Source organism: Mytilus edulis, chromosome 7 (genome assembly GCF_963676685.1).
Source record: "Mytilus edulis chromosome 7, xbMytEdul2.2, whole genome shotgun sequence".
Lineage (NCBI taxonomy): Eukaryota > Metazoa > Mollusca > Bivalvia > Mytilida > Mytilidae > Mytilus > Mytilus edulis.
Window position 1 is genome coordinate 4686020 of NC_092350.1, and position 21611 is coordinate 4707630.

The following is a 21611-nucleotide window of genomic DNA, read 5'->3' on the forward strand; positions in this document are numbered from 1 at the left end:
TTAAGAATTGAATATCTCTTTTTGTAACTTTATTGGAGTGTAAAAGCGTTGACCGAATCACATTCTGTATGAAGCGCGGAAGCTCTTCATTCTAAAAACGCGCGCACGGTCAACGCTTTTACAACCCTATGAAGTTACAAAAAGAAGCATTCAGTACTTATAATTACATTTTTTAGCTATGATCATGAAACATACATCTAATGTAATTATTGTTCACATGTAAATTATGTGAAATAGTTTGTTAAAATATCTGACCATCTGTATTTGGTCTCATTTGCCAGAGCTCAGTCACAGCAGAACAAAACATTAATCGGCAAGAGGGAACGGTGACGCATAGCCACCCGACCCTCCTGTTACACATCTAAGAACATTCTCATAAAATAATGATAGTTCTCATAGTTTGTTGATAAATTTTTCTATTGAAATAATTTGGCAAAGCTGGGCTAACTTCTTTTATGTATTTATATCTATAATATATATAATTTACACTATTGACTACTTACAGAAGGGAAGACTGTTGAAGCCATAATCCCATTGAAGAGATCTGACCTGAAAAAGACATTAGAAACACATTGAAATTAAGGACATAAAAGACATTACAAAACACATTGTAATTGAGGACATAAACAGACATTAGAAAACACATTGAAATTAAGGACATAAAAGACATTACAAAACACATTGTAATTGAGGACATAAACACACATTAGAAACACATTGAAATTAAGGACATAAAAGACATTACAAAACACATTGTAATTGAGGACATAAACAGACATTAGAAAACACATTGACGTTGATGACATAGAAAGACATTACAAAACGCATAGTAATTGCGGACATAAACAGACATTAAAAAACATATTGAAATTAGGTACATTAGAAAACCCATTGTAATTAAGGACATACAAAACATCAGAAATAATCTAAAACATATTGTTATTTAATAATGACATAACAAGACAAATATATATACATCATTTTATTCTGGTATCACCTATAAAGTTGAACAAAGGTATACAGAAAAAAAACATATTAATTTACATTACATTAAGTTGTACATTTGTTGAGAAAGTATACATATGAGTTATATTACAACGGTAGGATCAGGAGCAGTATAGCCGACAGGTTAACAGGAGAGAGAATCAGGTTTGTCGTTTATAATTCCAATAAATAATTGACACAATCATAAGATCAGACACTACACGTATCATTAGCTTATTAAAGACCGTACTTTGACCTATAATGGTTTACTTTTACAAATTGTGACTTGGATGGAGAGTTGTCTCGATCATTTGCACTTATATCCATAATGGAAATATCATATTCGTCTAAGACCCTAAAAAAATCTTTATTTACCGTGATCAGGTACCATTGACATCAATACCAAAATATTGCATGAAGATAATAAAGACGTTGCGCACTATATTGGTGTCTGGGTTGTTCAAATTCTTTGTCAAGTTCTTTTTCTACACAATCAATATTTATGTTCTACATAGTATACATCTTTGCTAGCCAATGGTTACGATCTACTCCCGTTCTCTTCACAGAACGGGGGTGGATCGTGACCCTTAACTAGCGAAGATGCATAGTATAAGAAAAAAGTAAAATCACTCCGAGGAAAATCTAAAACGAAAAGTCCCTAATCAAATGGCAAAATCAAAAGCTCAAACAGATCACAAGAATGGATAAAAACTGTCATATTCCTGACTTGGTACAGGCATGTTCTTATGTAGAAATGATGATTTGAACCGGGTTTTATAGCTAGCTAAACCTCTCACTTATATGGCACTCGCATCAAATTCTATTATATTGGCAACGATGCGATCACAAAACAAGCTGACATGAAAAAATGTAAAAAATACAGCAGTCAACATTGTTCTATAATCCTAATCACTAAAAAAAACCTACAACCATGTATTAAACAAAGAAGCACAAAATGACATACAGACCATGCATATTAGAAATGATATAAGTATGATGCAGTTTTGCAACAGTATTATACACCACTAGATAAATGGCGTCATATGTATTTTTATTTGTATCCATCTGATAAGTTGAGACTTTTTCAACTGATTTTTATAGTTCGTTCTTATGTCGAAATGATAATGCTCAATTGTACATGTCTTTTCTTGCAGATTTTTGCAAAATATTCATCTCATGAAATTGTCTGATATATCACTGGTGTTAAACTGATCATGGCGGAGCCCAAAATAGGTGAAATCGTCTTTTTTATAATTTCTCCGTGTACATACATTGTTTCAAAGAAATATCTTAGCGACATATTGCGAAACAAAAATTTACGCGAGAACAAAATAAGGCGGAAGAAAAAAATAATTATAACAAATACAATTCGTCTTTCAACAGAAAAGCGAAAAGACCTTATAAATAAATTGTGTAAAATGCATAAAAAACGAAACAATTATGATTCAAAACAAATATCCCCATACAGTTCAAATAGCTGATTACTTTGAAATAGTTTCACTGAATCCCCTCTTTTCAAACAAATGTATACCCTGATAAGAAATAATATAACATACCATCTTATTCATTAATCAAATACTTTATCATTTTATACGCAATATTTTATCATAAGCAAACAAAGATTTGATATATAAGTCTTGTTCTTCATATGATCAATATCGGGCTGGTGTACACTGTTCCGACGGTTATAAATCTATAACACAAATACAATATAAATCTTCATAACCTAACTACAAAATCTACCTGGGTATCTACCTGGATATCTACCTGAACCTAACTACAAAATCTACCTGGGTATCTACCTGGATATCTACCTGAGTGGTGCATTGTTTCACTTAATGGGTTTGTCTTACCCTTGAACATAATTATGATTCTGAACATTGTTTTACAATTTTTTTACAAGTACTGTTATCTTTTGTTGTTTTGTCCTCCTCGTTTTGTAGGTCTCAACAATCTTAGCTTTATAATATTTACTATAATAACAGATATAATTGTTATGCCTTTTTTCCCTTCTAATATGTGAACTCTGCTCTGGCTGTGGTTTAACATCTAATAATTGAGATGGTTAGAATCATTTCATATTTATATATATATATATATATCAACATTATAGTGTCAATTATAAAAATCATTGTAATAAATTACTTAGCTCTTCATGGGCCCTTTAATTAGAATTAAAAAAATCTTATCTTTATATTTTATCTTATTTACTTGATTCCATATGAGTTTCACAGATGATAGAAATTAAATGTTAATTCTATCTATTGCCTGATACATTTCTGAAGTTGCTCTACGGAATTTATTTTTATGAAACAGATTTGACTAGATATTTTTATTGATTCTACACTGTTGTCACACACCAATTTAAATCTCAAATACCATTTACCCTTTTACACACAATGACATTTGCAATTTCATTTGTGCATTCAATAAACTACAGAAAAGATAACATAAATTATATTATCAACTACTGTTTTATGTGGTCTCAGAAACATTATCAAGTAAATCTGAGGCGCAAATTATGTTTTATTCCATTCGACAACAAACATTTTTTTTATACTATAACCACGTTAACAGTAAATTGTTTATATATATAAAACATATAAATTACTTAACTACCATTTTCCTTTTTTCAGAAATAGCAGTGATTATGAATGAAAATATATATAAACCTACTTGAAACTATTTAGTAACGGTGGTATTTCACACAAAGTATTTGTCGTACTATGTATTTCAATTTTATTTTTATACCAAATTAGAAATTATCCTATGTCTTTTACTGGCTCTTAGATTCATTACAAAAGATGTTATGCTATGTTGTTGTGAATTTAATAGTAACGATAATAATATGAAACTTCTGACGAATCATGAAGTATTAATGAAGATGGTACAATTTGTGAAATTCAAACATTATGGAATTAATATTTTATATAATAAAACAGACTAACATGTCGGGGCCTTTTATAGCTGACTATGTGGTATGGGCTTTTCTCATTGTTGAAGGCCGTACGGTGCCCTTTAACATTTCTTTGTCATTTTAGTCTCTTGTGGACAGTTGTCTCATTGGCATTTTATAAACTCTCTGTCTCACTCTTTATGTACATTGCTTCTTCTTGTGGTAATTGCTAACAATTTCCCACAAAGTATTTTGACCAATGTATAAGTGTAGGACGGTTTAATTACTATCTATATCAACAAGTTAAGTATTTTGACCAATGTATAAGTGTAGGACGGTTTAATTACTATCTATATCAGACGACCAATGTATAAGTGTAGGACGGTTTAATTACTATCTATATCAGACGACCAATGTATAAGTGTAGGACGGTTTAATTACTATCTATATCAGACGACCAATGTATAAGTGTAAGACGGTTTAATTACTATCTATATCAGACGACCAATGTATAAGTGTAGGACGGTTTAATTACTATCTATATCAGACGACCAATGTATAAGTGTAGGACGGTTTAATTACTATCTATATCAGACGACCAATGTATAAGTGTAGGACGGTTTAATTACTATCTATATCAGACGACCAATGTATAAGTGTAGGACGGTTTAATTACTATCTATATCAGACGACCAATGTATAAGTGTAGGACGGTTTAATTACTATCTATATCAGACGACCAATGTATAAGTGTAGGACGGTTTAATTACTATCTATATCAGACGACCAATGTATAAGTGTAGGACGGTTTAATTACTATCTATATCAGACGACCAATGTATAAGTGTAGGACGGTTTAATTACTATCTATATCAGACGACCAATGTATAAGTGTAGGACGGTTTAATTACTATCTATATCAGACGACCAATGTATAAGTGTAGGACGGTTTAATTACTATCTATATCAGACGACCAATGTATAAGTGTAAGACGGTTTAATTACTATCTATATCAGACGACCAATGTATAAGTGTAGGACGGTTTAATTACTATCTATATCAGACGACCAATGTATAAGTGTAGGACGGTTTAATTACTATCTATATCAGACGACCAATGTATAAGTGTAGGACGGTTTAATTACTATCTATATCAACAAGTTAAGTATTTTGTGCTTGATATCAGTGACACTAAAATGTCTTTTGATATCATTTTATTTACTTTAAGATTTCATTTACATCTGTGTTTCCATGATTTGTTTTACTGGTATAACAGTGACCATTTTATTTTTTTTGAACGATCCTTTAACTAATTGAGACTAAAAACAACGGGAGGAATAAGGCTAGAGCGTTCGAAATATTTGTTTGAAAGTCGTAAGGTTCGTTGATACAAATTTCTTGTTTTATGTTATAAAAATGTTACTTTGTAAAGAATCTCTCTGATCTAAAAAAAAAAAAAAAAAAAAATCCAATACGCCGAGGATATTATCATCAAAATGCTGAACTTTATGATCGACAACATATTTGTTATTTACATCTTTACGGATAGTTGGTATGCCAATGGAGAATTATTGTGCATCCATACTGTCTGAATTGTGTTTGAAATCATATGAAGCAAATTTCATACTAATTCCTTTTAGAAAGAAGAAAAAAAGCATTCGTCAAAAGGTACGATTTTTAGATATTATCTCATAAATGCTTATATGTTACCGAAAACAAACATACATACAAAAGGAATCTAACTTGCAAAGTACAAATCTAGCTTGAATGGTTTAAGGTGACGAGTTGTAAAGTTTAATCTTTTGCCAAATCAAATAAGTGTTTGTTTTTCGGTAGCTTCACAATTATCCTACCACTTCTCGTAATCTTGATTTTTTTTATTTGTAAATTTATATATTTTTTATTGTTCTTAACGAAAGGTGCATGATGAATAGTTTCCTCTGAAGTAAAGCAATCAACTGATGATTATCTACCAATTGCTTCCGTTTACTGGCTGAAATTGGTCTCGTTTGTTGTTCTTTTATTTTTTTTCCATATCCTGTTTCCAGAGCCTTTTATAACATACCATACCATGCCATAGTAGTTTGCTCATTGTTGAAGGCCACGCGTTGACCTCTATAGTTTGTTTTATTTTTGTCTGTTGGTTTTTGGTGGATAGTCATCTTCACATCTCATCAAATTATACTGTTGTGTGACATTGTTATCAGCAGGATTACATGTAGGTACACACTTTACTAATATATGGCAAACATATATCAAACACAATTTTACAATTGTCGATCGCCCACAAGACTAGACGGACACCGAATTTTATAATAATCTATCGTTAATACACATCACATTTTATGCAAATAATATTTATATACATATAAACAATGTTCAAGCTTTCAATACGAATTAAAAAAAAAATACTCTGACATAAACGAACACGCCGGTCAGGAAAACCAACAACCAAGTTACCTTAGTCGATATGGAAACCTGTGTCCAAACCCTAATGATCGGAAGATCGTCTAGAGAGGTGTACATTGGACAGTACTGAAAATTAGCTTATGTTTACATATAAACAAAATATCAACAAAATGTGTACTGGTAAATATATTACCAATAAATAGTACAACACAAGAAAAAAATCAAACAATAATGAACCAACATTAAACCTGAACTTGGCCAGTTCGAAGTTGGCGAGAGAGTGGTCTAATAGGGAAATGAACACGCGAAAAATGACCACTCACGTGATACTACAATTAATATCACGTGTCCATATAAAAAAGGAAGATGTGGTATGATTGCCAATAAGACAACCGTCCACAAGAGACCAAAATGACACTGAAACTAACAACTATAGGACACCGTACGACCTTCAACAATGTGCAAAGCCCATACCGCATAGTCAGATATAACAGGCCCCGATATGACAATGTAAAACAATTCAAACGAGAAAACTAAGGCAGCAACCATTTGATTTTCTGGGGGGGGGGGGCTATGTTTTTTTTTTGGAAAAAAAAGTTTGTTTCCAGTTTTTGGAGAAAAAAATAATTTGTTTTTGATTCTGAGAAAAAAAAATTGTTTGTTTCACCCTCAGCTGCCACTATATGTAATGCTAAAATTGAAAGAAAAAAAAAGTTTGCACAGAAAAAAAAACCATAGCCCCCCCCCCCCCCCAGAAAATCAAATGGTTGCTGCCTAACGGCCTTATTTATATAAAAAAAATGAACGAAAAACAAATATGTAACACACAAACAAACGACAACCACTGATTTACAGGCTCCTAACTTGAGACAGGCACATACATACATACATAATGTGGCGGGGTTAAACATGTTAGCGGTATCCCAACCCTCCCCCAACCTGAGACAGTGGTAAAACAGTACAACATAAGAACCAAAGTTATAAAAATCAGTTGAAAAAGGCTTAACTCATCAGATGGACAAAAATACAAGTGGACGTGGCCGGGTACTTGTACATACATATATTTGAAAGAACTGTTAGTACAATAATTTTCCTCTATACTTCGGAACGCGGAAATTATAAAGATCGAAGATTTGTAGACTACACCGTGTCAAAAAGGAAAACACATAAAAACTCTTTGTCTTTGTGTGCATATCTCCCTCTCCCTCTGTGCATGTTTCTCTCTCTCTCCATACAAATTTTAACACGAGATTATATAACAATACCAGAGAATACAAGAGCACTGTTTTAAAATAGTAAATACCTTCAATGAGAAGAGTAAGGTTACCGTTAAAGATCAATTAAATATGTTGTTAATCTGTTAAATCATACAGAACAAAAAGCATGTTAACTCTTGTCCTATCGCATCGACTTTTTCGATTTAAATTTTTGTGTGTGAGTAAACTATCATTATATATGCTTATTTAATATTACAAATATAGATGACTTATATAATAACACTATTCAATTTCCCTTTAGCCATCGTCTCTTGATTTAAATGGGTAACTTCATTTTTGTATCTAGACCGTTAAAGAAACATTCGTCGCTAATACCGCAGTCCCACTGGGCCACGATCGCACTACGATCTGCGAAAAAATGCAAATTTTGACGATCGTAGTAAGGTCGTATCACGGTCGTAGTGAGGTCTTCAAGATCGTGATGAGCGTGGTCAACTTTGAACATGTTTAAAACAATCGTGGAGCGGTCGTGGCAAGATAGGTCGTAGTAGAAGCGTAGTGAAAGCGCACTGAGGTCGTGGTAAGATCGCAAAGGTCGCTGTTTCATCGTAACGAGAGCGTAGCGAAAGCGTGATTTTATTCGGAGAGACTGCGCTACGATCTCACAGCGACGTCATTACGATCTCACTACGACCATCACGTTCTCACCGCGACCCAACTACGCTTCCACTACGACTTCACCACGTTTACACGCTGTTTACGACCATAGTACGATTCTAGCACGCCCATACCGTCCTCATCACGCTCGTCTTACGACCTGACTACGTTCATACTACGACCATAATTCTCATTTGTCATTTTCACATAAAATATTAAATCTCTCCAGGTTTGGTTTTGTCTGTATGTAATAAGAACCTCTTGCCCATTGTCTCTAACGGCTCAAACATGCTTGACACAACTGTGTCATCTGTGCTATCGTTCACTAATATATCGTCATTTGAACTTGATGGACCAGCAATAGGTTGTAATTAAGGTTAGATTGGTCGGTCCGACATCTCTGCTGTAGAAACTATATATTTTAGACAATGTCAATAAAAAATACTTCCAGACCATAGGTTCTGATAAAATTGGATCAACTGTGACGCAGGACAAGACTTTCAGACTATGACTAGCAAAACAAGGTAATGTGGACATGGACATTTAGCCTTGCAAAATAGCACCTCATGCCCCATCAATGAGTTCTCGAACCAGACGCTTATGTGTAACTCTCTTAACACTGTGCATCCGTTTGAAAATCCTATACCGACATAATAAGACTGCGTATTTATGCACCGCAAACAACCAAAATGGACACCCTTCGTTAGTCTGGGGATTATTACCGGCTTGGAAAAGTCCAAGGGACTAAAAAAAACCAGAATCAATCATGCCATGGGGTTGATTTTATAGGTTTGCGTTCAAATTCATTACATTTATTCAAATATCTACATAAACAGAATAACGCTATTGTTAAAAGTGATGGTGGTGCTGTAGGGCTGACCGAGGATTCCGCCGCTTTGCGACGGTGATGGTGGCAAATGTGGTTACAAAAAAACTTGTTCTGGTAGATGAAAGTGTTACAAAGCTGGCTTGACCTGTACAACTTTGTGTTCATGTAGCTGTTAAAACGGAATACATCGGAAAATATCGTAGATTATTACACTGATCAATCCTCCAGCATGTCTAACATAATTATCGATATACAAAATGTATCAAACGGACATTTTCATCATATATCTATACCACTAGTATTTCACTCGAGTGTACGAACTTTTTCGACCCAAACCGGAAGTGGGGATTTTTTTTTACAATTGTTGTCTGTTTGACATATTTTCATATCATTTTATTGTATTTCAAATAGTTTTCATGACAAATATAGCGTTGAAAATGGTTAGGACAGTTTTTCAATCTCCAAGATTGAGCAAAATGATGTCAACTTTGAATTCAAGATGACCGCCGTGAAAAAAATCGAAAACATGTTGGCTACCCCTCTAATATGATAAAGTACTTCCTAATGAACGTCTATGTCAAATCCCTTGCTTGTATCACAATTTGCATGATTTTGTCAAATTTCGGTACTAAGCCGCCCCACTAATAAGACTGCGTATTGATGCACCGCAAACAACCAAAATGGACACCCTTCGTTAGTCTGGGGATTACATTGTACTGCCGGCTTGGAAAAGTCCAAGGGACTAAACAAAAACAGAATCAACCATGCCATGGGGTTGATTTTATAGGTTTGCATTCAAGTTCATTACATTTATATAACCAAATATCTACATACATGTAAAATATGGTCGCTGGAAGGCCATTTTATTGATACAAATCTATATTTTGATAAAGACAATAGTGCGAATTAAATAATGGTTTGTATTTGAGGACAACGAGAATTTACGACAGCAAGAAGGGGTAAGGAATGACATCAAAAAATCAATGAAGGATAAAAAACTTAATTCAAATAATTTTTTTTTTTTGGGGGGGGGGGCTGCAAGTTTTGTTTAATTAACATCGATTTCTATATATATATCCTTATTGGTCAAACAATTTTTCCAATATTAAGTTAAGAGGGGGAAAGGGGGGTCAGTGAAAAAACTATACGAATTAAGTTTTTTATCCTACATTGAACTTTTGATGTCGTCCCTAATAAATAAAACTGCATATCCGACAGATCTTTTCAACCCTTTTAACCATGAGTATCATACTTTTAATGTTATCGAAATTTTAGTATTTATGATTTTCAATAGAATTAGATTATTGGAACGACTGCTAGCAGCCTGTTGGATATCATGAGTATCATGCTTGTTATCGAAAGTTTTAGTTTTTATGAATTAGATTATTGAAACGACTGCTAGCAGCCGGTTACATATATTTAATATCGAATATCGAATATCGAATACCAAACCGGCTGCTTACATCATATACATATAGAAACCAGATATTTTTAGAATCAGTATAAATAACTATATATACATTTATATTGCTGATTGTAAAATAATATAAAAATATGGTCGCTAATTTATACATGTAACCAACATAAGTGGATGACCTTGTCTATTTCCTCATAGAGTGTGTACAAACTAAATGACATTGTAAGGGTGGTACTAGTTTAGAGATATATACCGAATTGAGTATTTATATGAAATACAAAGATGTGGTACATGTATGATAATTCATGACACAACTCTCCATCAGAGACCAAATGGCTTAGAAATTAACAACTACATTTAGTTAGTTATTTTTTTTCTTAACAATTCTAAAATGATTTTCTGAAAATACGTTATAACTTTAAATCTCTTTTTTTCAATTGGTCTAGGTACAAAACTATAGTGTTTCATATTACTTATCATGAAGTGAAGTCGGTCAAGCAGAAAGAGATACACTGTATATGTTTTGTACTTACCTAAAGTGTCCTCTGTCAAACATACTTTAATTAAATATCCTTTCAAATTTAACACCGTACTTTTAAATGCTAATCAACACTCTTAACTTTTTTTCTGTACAAAAAGTTAAATATGATAAAATAAAAAGTTGAATAAATAAAATGTGTGTAGTGAGTTCCCCCGTATTCCTGAGGAAATACATCCTCCAAACTTGACACGAACTTATCCGGTATATTTTGGATACTAACAATAATGTAATAAATTTTATTAACCATTCAAAATTTTCTAACATAAAAACACGGAAGTTAGATCTACTTTGTTAGTTTAAATTAAACGTGACTCTATATTTTGTATTCCCGGAATTTTAAGTGAAGATCATTGTCTTGGAATATCTATATATATACTGACATGATCAACCGACCGACGCATGTATCTCAATATTTTGATATCCTGATACAAACTGTTAAAATATTACATTGTCTTTCGACTCTCTTTTGAAGTATATTACTTCCAAAATAAACAACAAACAAAAACAAAAACAAAACAAAAATAGACAAAAAACATTGAAAAAACCTCATCACATTATTGATGTCGGGTACTAGGAAAATGCATATGCTTCAATTCACAAAATCTACCTCTGGTTACGAGAAAGGATATCTGAAATTGGACGTGCATGTGAGACTGAGCATCAAACGTTTGTTAAACTTAATATTAAGTCAAGAGCGTTTGATTGACATTCTATTGTCAGATACTTAGTAGTACACATAATTTACAGTGTCTTCAAATAAAATTGAGATGACCATGTGTCAAAGATACAACAACCCGACCATAGAACAAACAACAGCAGAAGGTCACCAATAGGTCTTCAGTGCAGCGAGAAATTCCCGCACCCGGAGGCGTCCTTCAGCTGGCCCCTAAACAAATATATATACTTTTTCCATACATCTTAACTGAAAAAATCACTTATATATATATCAAAAACATCCAACTAGTTAAAAGTGTAAAGACATCTTAACCAGTCTGGTCAAAGCACGACTTTGTGCTACGGCAAAATACAAGGAATGACAGGGATTGGAACCATAACAAAACAAAAATAGAAATACATGAATAGTTGTTATTCACTAAATTAAATGGAAATAAAATCAATACTAGTAACGATAACGACTTGCAACAATCGTTCACATATCTTACTTTGTTCTTTGTAGTTGATGACCTTACCATGCTTACATAATAATTTGATTAAAAGGATCAATCAGTGTTCGACAGACGAAGTATACATTTATTCAATGGGTCAATGTATTTTGTAATTAGTTAATCTATGGTAATACATATGTACCTAACATATTTAGGTTTATAAATTCTGTTCGGTGCATGTGCAATGCTCTTTGTTGAAGGCTGTATACTTTAACCTATAATGGTTAACTTTTTACACAATGTGACTTGGATGAAGACTTATCACATTGGCACTCATACCACATCTTCTTACTTCTATTCACTGTGATAACTTAAAAGATTTATCTCAAACAATCTTCTTCAGAATGACTCTCGATATGATAAAATGGCGGTTTTAACGGTTATCATTATGATTTGACTGATCATAACCTTAAATATTGTTTTCAGTTTTATCTATACCAAACATGCATGTCTATTTGATATTGACACCGTTTTTGACATAGTCTAACAACAGGGTAATCGCATGTCTAAACTATGTTCATGCTTTGTCTAGGCACTTGATAGCATTTCTGACAAAGCGAAGCTTGTGTCTGGTCCAAGCACCGAATCGCAAGACGGATTATGCGATGCTTACCCTTGTCGGAGAACAGAATATTTCTCCGTAATATTTTATAGGATTTGGTTATTTCCAATCCCGTTTGGTCTGTTATTTAACAAACAAAAAAAGGATATGGGGTTTCCCTCCCATGACACCAAATCACTTAATGCGCTGTACTCGACTATTAATATAAACTTATTAATTTGAAACTCAATATTTTTTATTTAATCTTAACTCATTATGCTACCCTTTATATTTAACTTAATAACCTCAATTTACTACTTTTAAATTCAGTTTGTTCTGTTATGATTTTCAGACTAAGGTATAATAATATTGTATATAGCCATTGATAGCTACACTAAACAAATTAACGTCATACTAGCCAAAGGAATGTTTCGCAAGTTAAAGGTAGCAAGATCGGGTTACATTTCTTAAGAAACATAGTCAGCATTTCAAGGAAAATTTAAGTGCATAAGTAGTATCATTTTACAAGAATTGCATGTTTTCTAAAAAGACAAATTCACGTCTCCTGAAAATGAAAGTAGTTCAAAATGCACTATCCATTTAACAATGCTTTTAGAAAATTCTTCAATAAAATTTGGCGTGCTTGATGTCTGGTTTAAAATTATTTTGATGCTGACTGATGTTTTTTCTCTCTCGTGAATTTTGAGGGGGGCATGAAAGTAAACATCTATTTCAAGAAAAAAACCGGATCAATCCAACCCAAATATTCTGTTTACCGAAAATAAATGCATCACCCTCCGTAGTTGTTCTTGATAATTCAAAACCGAAAGTAAGGTTGTACCATTTGCACTATTTCTAAGATTTAATTGTGATATGATATATATACATGATTTAGTCGTTTTTCTAATAAGAAGCTATTATACGTTGAGATATAAACAAAACTGTGCACCTACCTGTAAAACATGATGACATCAGCAAAACACTAATTCACTGAAGTTTCCTCCAAAATTTGCAATCCTTTCAGGAATGTTTTCATATTTTTGTTCACAAACACTCGCTCATAAATGTATCAAGGAAAAAGAAAAAAAATACGCTCCTTAAAATATGTCTACATGATATGTTTGACTTTTGAAAAATACTTAAACTTATTTATTATATAACAATAGTTTAATTTTATCTTTCAAGGTTTTTAAATTGTATTTACCCGGAAGTGTAAGACGATATGATATGAATTTTGATAGGTGTACAGGGTAGATATGTGTTTTACTTAACCAATATATAGGTTTCAATACCTGGAAATCTCAACTTTGTTTTTAGTCAGGTGAATTTGTGCACCTCATCCCCCCCCCCCCCCCCAAAAAAAAACCAACAACATAGGACTTCCCCCCCTGCAAACCACTTTTCATATTCATTTCAATCATTTGCATTAAGACTAGAAGTCTTATATAAGGATTTTGTTAATATAAATTAAAGCAAATTCTTATAAGTTGTAATTTAACCTTTATATAATCTATATATTTTACATACACTATATCTGGTCATGATATTAATGGGGACTAGCACATACACAACAATGTTTAGCTGTCTAGCAATCAAGCCAAATGTCTCTACTTATATCATTAAACACAACACATCAAGTCGAAACAAAGCATACAGTTGTTAGTAGTTTGTAAGGACTATGCCAGACAATATATATAAAGGAAAACAAAAGTCTTTGTTGGAGGGAATATACGACTTGTTTGGTCAATTTGACTAAATTATTCTAATCTTTATTAAGTATGACATTCATCAACAGGAAAATATTTAATCCTTTCATAGCAGAGTATGCGGTATACGCTTTGCTCATTGTTGAAGGCCATACGATGACTTATAGTTGTTAATTTCTGTGTCATTTAGTCCGACGCTTGTGGAGATTTTTCTCATTGCATGGCAATCATATTACGTCTTCTTTTTATTTCAAATATAATTTTAAAGGAACAACAATGATGACCTCATATTCTTACAAACAATGTTGCAGAGATAAGTTTCTTCCAACTTATTACCAAACTCTTATGCAATAACATGTGTTTTGAAATCATATTAGGCACTTTAAGAACTTTAAACGTTGAAACAAATACAAAGAGTATAGCTTTTATTATATTGTAGATAATATAATAAATTGTACGGTTATTTACATTTAATTTAATCTTATATGCAAATATTGAAGATTCTAAATCTTTTTACACGTGACCATGTTTTCATTCACATCGAAGGACGTTTGAAATGTTAACACAGTGCATGCAAATGTTATAGTTTTAGCATCCATAGACAAGTATAGGATTTTCTTTTTCTGAGAAGACAGCTGGTTCGTCTGGAAGGAGAATGCATTGGTCAACGACTTATCAAAAGAATAACATCATTATAGCATACTGAACAACTAAACAGACCAAGCCATGGTAATATCCTCACTTCAAGAGATTTAAGTCTCCATCACGACTTGGTGAATGAGTGTGTGAATACTGATAACACATGTGTTCCCCTAGTGTATCATGTTCTTTAACAAACAATTCTTTCTGATGTCAGTCTCTACCTGCGTTATTTACACGTTATTTATTGGTAATAAAAAAAACATGTCGCATGTGTATCAAGTCAGGATTCTAATCATTTGGAGATTGCAGTGAATTTTGAAGGAAATTAACAATGACTACCAAACAGTCATGTGTGCATGCTGTTAATTTAGGTCTGATATATAATGTGTGCCTCCGGTTGCGTTTAATTTGTCTCGTCCATGCATTTCTATGAGTATTGATTCTTCTTATCCCCTTTAGTCTAGTAAGTAAGGTATTATCTTAAGATTGAATAATTCAAATTATTGGAATATAACTTGGAATGATTTGGACGTTCTTTAGTAGCTCTATTTCTGCCATTGTTTGCAACAAACACGACCAAAACTGTATGTTCCTATTGTGCATGTACGCATTTGGAAAATCATAATATGTTAAATTGGGTTATTTCATGATAAAAAAATATACATTTTTTATCATTTTTGAAAACATGCATTACATACGGAATTAAAGATTGGGCTACATGAACTACGATGTGGTATGAACTATGAGGGTGTTATGTGGTGTGAATAATGGTGATGCGATGTGTAAATTATGCTGCTGCGTGGTGTGAACTATCATGTTGATATGTGGTGTCAATAATGGTGCTGAGTGGTGTGAGCAATTTTGATGTTTAGCGTAAACTATAGAGCAGTATGATGTGAACTATGGTGTTGCGAGATGTGAACTATGGTACTGAGAGGTGTTAACTATGGTGACGAGAGGTGTGAACTATGGTGATGAGAGGTGTGAACTATGGTGATGCGTGAGGTGAACTATGGTGATGTGAGGTGTGAAATATGTTGTTGCGAGATGTAAACTATGTTGTTGCGAAATGTTAACTATTGTGCAGCGTGGTGTAAACTATGGTGCTGCATGGTATAAACTATAGTGCTGCGTGGTATGAACTATGGTGCTGCGTTGTGTGAACTATGGTGCATCGTGGTGTGAACTATAGTGCTGCGTTTTGTGAACTATAATGCTGCGTTGTGTGAGCTATAGTGCTGTGAACTATGGTACTACGTGGTTTAAACTATGGTGTTGCGTGGTGTGAACTATGGTGCTGCGTGGTGTGAGCTATAGTGCTATGTGGTGTGAACTATAGTGCTACGTGGTTTAAACTATGGTGTTGCGTGGTGTGAACTATGGTGCTGCGTGGTGTGAGCTATATAGTGCTATGTCATGGGGACTATGGTGTTGCGTGGTGTGAACTATGGTGCTGCGTGGTGTGAGCTATAGTGCTGTGAACTATGGTGCTACGTGGTTTAAACAATGGTGCTGCATGGTGTGAACTATGGTGCTGCGTGGTGTGAGCTATAGTGCTATGTGGTGTGAACTATGGTGTTGCGTGGTGTGAACTATGGTATTGCGTGGTGTGAACTATGGTGCTACGTGTTGTGAACTATGGTGCTATGAGTTGTGAACTACGAATACAGTTTTGCTGTCATAAATACAATTCAGTATCTTTTATATAGATATGTTACATGGTTTCTGATGGAACAATTGTTGATGATTTTCACATTTGATGCAGTAACTTTTTAATGAAAATCTAATTTAAATGATAATCCAAAATTAAATGATTAAATCGGTCAGGGTTTGGAATTGAATATATTGATTTTCTGTCCATAAAAGAAGTTAACCTTGAAACGTTGGTGCAGTTATTTTTTTCTTCTTAAAAAAATGTTCATAAAAGGACTTTATATTTTTCTTTATGAATACAAAATAAAGAGCCTTTAATCACGAAGAAAAGAAGTCAGACAAAACCTGAAGTTAAAAGTAGAGATCAACATATTTTTAAAATATGTTCGTTTAAATTCCTCAATTTAATTTTTCATTTTAGATTTTAATTAACATGAATACAATACTGAATTATAGTTATGACAGCAAAATTATATTCGTGACAGCAAAATATATAAAAAAAAAGTAATGAGTACCTTTCAAGTTTGTTTTTTTCATTATAAAAACATAGTTAAAAAGCATTTTAAAAATTTTTTTTTTTATATTATCAAATATGAATCAATAAACTGTATTCATCATTCAATGCTTTTAATCAATTTGGCTTGTGCACCACAACTAATCAACATGATTTTTTATTTCAATGTATAATTATCTAAAACTTAAAAAAATGCCTCACGAAACAACTGACTGTGTTCTCAGGCACCATGTCAATACAAACGATCCTCATATTTATTTGCGTATATCTAAAAGAAACCATAGCAGTTAAAGCAGCTATAACATTGGTTAATATAATCAGCATGTCAAGATCTATCTAAACTAACATTTACACACAACAAAACATGGCAACCCGTTGTGTGATAATCGTGCCTTACATTTTCGATTTTGGCAATTTTTCAGTTTAAGGCTATTAATTTTTTTTAACATTTTTATAAGTAGTAAGAAACTTAAAAGTAGAACAATGACCAGTAAGACAAAATCTAAAATAAATCAACATGGCTAATATTTGAAAACATTCATATATGGCAGTAGTAAGGATAACCACTGGAGAATCGCATACCATGTCATTCGATGTATCTTGAGAAAATAACATTATCCATTCATCATATTCCCCATAACTTTTATTACAGTTTGCGTAATATGAAAAACAATGTTCAACACTTCAAGTGAATGTCTTGTTTGACCATTGACGTTTGACCTGTAAGTACTTGACTTCCTAAATAACTCTCAAACACACATACACAATGTTTTTAACTTGAAATAAATATATATCCATTGCGCATATTAACATTCTTACATTCGAAATTAAATATATATATATCAAAATTTGTGACATACAGTATCTAAATAATACAACTATATGTACAGCGATTGGTTTATAAATGTAAGACTGTGATAGTTAAATTAAAAGTTCAATGAAAAGCAAGCAATGTTTGAAATTGTATCATTTGGTATTTTTATTTAATCTTAAACTTGTGTGTTGTATCATACATTTACCTGTACTATAAGTCATTCCTCTGACCGATATGAAGAAATGGTCAATAATTCATGATGATGGATGGACATCCTGCGATCCCAATATCAGACATTTAACAAAACCATGTTTAGTTTCTAGCTATATATATATATATATATCTATATATAGTAATATGGTATGACTGTCATCTTGAATTGTAGTCTGTATAAGACGCGTAGACTACAGTATAAAAAGTTTAAAATACGATTGAGAATAGAAATAGGGAATGTATCAAAGAGACAACAACCCTACAAAAGAGAAGAAAAACAGCTGAAGGCAACCAATTGGTCTTCAACACAGCGAGGAAATCCCGCACCCGGATGCATTTAAAAGGGAGGAGGCAGATACAAACTAATAAAACGAAGACAAACTTACAATGTCATGACAAGAAATAAAACTACTGTAACGTGTACACAGGGTAAGCGTGTCTATTTCAATTTAGAATGAGTACGTTACCAGTTTGATACTGGATCCAAAATTGCTCTATTTACAAAACATATAACAAATAATCTTTATTCAAATATATACGTCAATGAACCAAAATATGTACAACTGCTCTTTGCAATCTTTAATAAACTATCTATAAACTATTCTACTTAAAGTATCTATATACAACTGGTACACATTTGTACTCTTACAAATTTGTCCTTGGGTCAGGAACAAACTTGTCCTCCTGGTACAATAATGTACCCTACAAGTTTACACACTTGTCTTTGTTCCGTTGGTACAATTATGATCAATTATGTACTTTACAAGGTGGTCACACAGACTCACACTTGTCCTATACGGTACAATACGGTTCCGCTTGTAAATGTACAAGTCCGTATTTATAACAGGCACCAACCTGTTCTTTATTACTCTTAGTAATAATATTTAAATATATACGAGCGAGCGATCTCGAATATCACCGTACCGTGGTCTTATGTCTCTGAAGACTTTATGACAATCGACCCTGAGCTAAGATTCTCTCCAGCTTATATACCCCAATGGGAGCTGTACCATTCTTGAAGAGGGGTGTTCTAACAAAGTGTCTCTTTACTCGTATCTGAGTTTCATAAGGAACACCCCTTCACGTTTGACCTGACCCAAAGTTTACCCGCGAATCATCTTACTCTTCTCTATGTTTTATTAAAGTATATACAAACGCATTAAATAAGGCTTCTGCAGAACAGTTACTAATATAAACAATCTAGCCTTAGATACAAAATCATCACATAACCCACGCCTCAAAAACACATGCGTCCCGCATGTCTAAAACTAACTTTTAAAACAGATAAAACATAGAAGTACTATATACACATTTTTGTTCATTTAAATATACTAAAACTATTTAACAATGTAATCTGCCATCCAAGCTGGTTTTCGCCTTGGACGGCGCCCTTCATCACTAATTTTCCTCAGTTTCTTCAACAGGCAACGTTGACTCATGAACAGCAATGTCTTGAACATAAGGAGTTTCTACAGGGTCGTTTTCAGCTGTATCATTTCCAGTGTCTAAGGGAACAAAAGTGTTATTATCCGATTCTGTCCTTAATGTCTGTTTGTTCTTTTCTTAAGTCTGTCGACATGTATGACTTGTGGTTTCCCTCTGTATCCACAGTCAACTTTATATGTAAGGTCACCATATTTGTCGAGAATTTTGAAAGGACCTTTCCAGAAACTAGTCAATTTTGAAGACATCCCAGGTTTCTTTACTGGGAAATAGACATATACCTCATCATCTTTTCGGAAATTTTGATATGACAATTTAAGGTCGTGATAGTGTTTCTGTCTTCGCATTTGCCCTTTAATTTTACCTCTGACAAAACTGTGGGAGTGTTCTAACTTCTCTTTAAGCTCCCAAGCCCACTTATGTGCAGGAATATCTTTAACTGATGGTGGCATTTCATACATGATGTCTAAAGGGGTTGATAGTTCCCTACCTAACATGAGACTATTTGGCGTTTGTCCAGTCGTCTCGTGCTCGGATGCCCTATATGCCATCATGACAAAAGGAATGTATTCATCCCAGTCTCTCTGATTTTGTTCCACAAATGAACTTAACATTGTTGCAAGAGTCTTATTAAACCTTTCCACCATACCATCAGATTTTGGATGATATGGAGTGGTACGTGTTTTCTTAATGTTTAGAATACAACACATCTCTTGAAACAACAAGCTTTCAAATTGCCTGCCTTGATCTGAATGAATCCAATGAGGAACACCAAATCTTACAATGACTTCTTCAACTATAATCTTAGCCACAGTCTTAGCTTCCATATTTGGCATGGCAAAAGATTCCGTCCACTTTGTGTAGTAGTCAGAAACTACCAAGATATATTTGTTACCACTCTCTGTTTCTGGCAACTCACCAAGGATATCTGTAGCTATCCTTTCCATTGGCCCATTAGCTTCAACTAAAGCCATTGGAGCTCTTTTGGACTTTTGTGGACTTTTTCGCTTTGCACATTTGTCACATCCGTTTATGTAAGTTCTAACGTCGTTTTGTAACCCAGGCCAATAATAAGATTGTCTAATTTTTGCCAAAGTTTTATGGATACCCAAATGAGCAGAACATTTATCATCATGGGAAAATTGTAAAACCTTTTTGCGTTCTGATAAAGGAATGATAGCCTGCATTTTTACAATTTTGGTTGCAGGGTCTTCGAACCGTCTGTAGATAAGTCCGTCTCTTAACTCTAAATTGTTCCATTGATTCCAAAGTGATCTTAAGAAAAATCCCTTATCAGAAATATCTTTGTAATCCGGACGTTCGTCTGTTTCTAACCATTTTGTCACTATTTTCAGGTCATGATCATTTTTCTGAATTTCTATTAGAGGCAAATCACGATGTTCACTGTCATCATCTTTGTCATTACTATCATCAAAACGGGTGATAGCATTAACAGTGTCATGTTGGTCTTTAGTCTCAGTCTCTTTTTCTAAACCAGAATGATAACCACATTGTTTACAAGGAATGCGACTAAGTGCGTCTGCATTCCTATGTTGCACTCCTGGTCGATGTTGAATTTGCATCTCAAATGAACCAAGTGTCTCTATCCATCTAGCTATCTGTCCTTCTGGGTTCTTAAAGTTAAGTAACCACTTTAATGATCCGTGATCAGTTCTTACCGTGAATTTTCTACCGTAGAGGTATGGTTTGAAATGTTTAACAAAACAAACCACAGCCAGCAACTCCTTGCGTGTCACACAGTACTTTCGTTCTGATTTTGAAAGTGTACGACTAGCATAAGCCACAACATGTTCAAGTCCTGCATCAGATTTCTGAGTCAAGACAGCTCCGACTGCCAAATTGCTTGCATCAGTATCCAAAATGAATTCTTTATTAAAATCTGGATATGCAAGAACTGGTGCGTTTATTAATTTACCTTTTAATTGATCATAAGCCTCTTGGCAATTT

At 33.4% G+C, this 21611-nt stretch overlaps 1 protein-coding gene across 2 annotated transcripts in view; it reads right to left on the minus strand.

Annotated features, from left to right (window-relative positions):
• Positions 1-13869, minus strand: part of LOC139529771 (ETS-related transcription factor Elf-3-like) — a 36497-nt gene extending 22628 nt beyond the window's left edge. Inside the window, exons 1-2 of one of the 2 annotated variants that reach the window (XM_071325652.1) lie at positions 13612-13869; positions 504-549 (exon numbers count right to left, since the gene is read on the minus strand). In XM_071325652.1, coding sequence (XP_071181753.1) covers positions 504-549; positions 13612-13622 — 57 coding nt within the window. In that variant the 5' untranslated portion in view covers positions 13623-13869. Of the gene's footprint in view, positions 1-503; positions 550-10943; positions 11293-13611 lie in introns of those variants that run through there. The other variant, XM_071325651.1, reaches the window with a different exon arrangement.
• Between the last annotated feature and the right edge of the window lie 7742 nt (positions 13870-21611).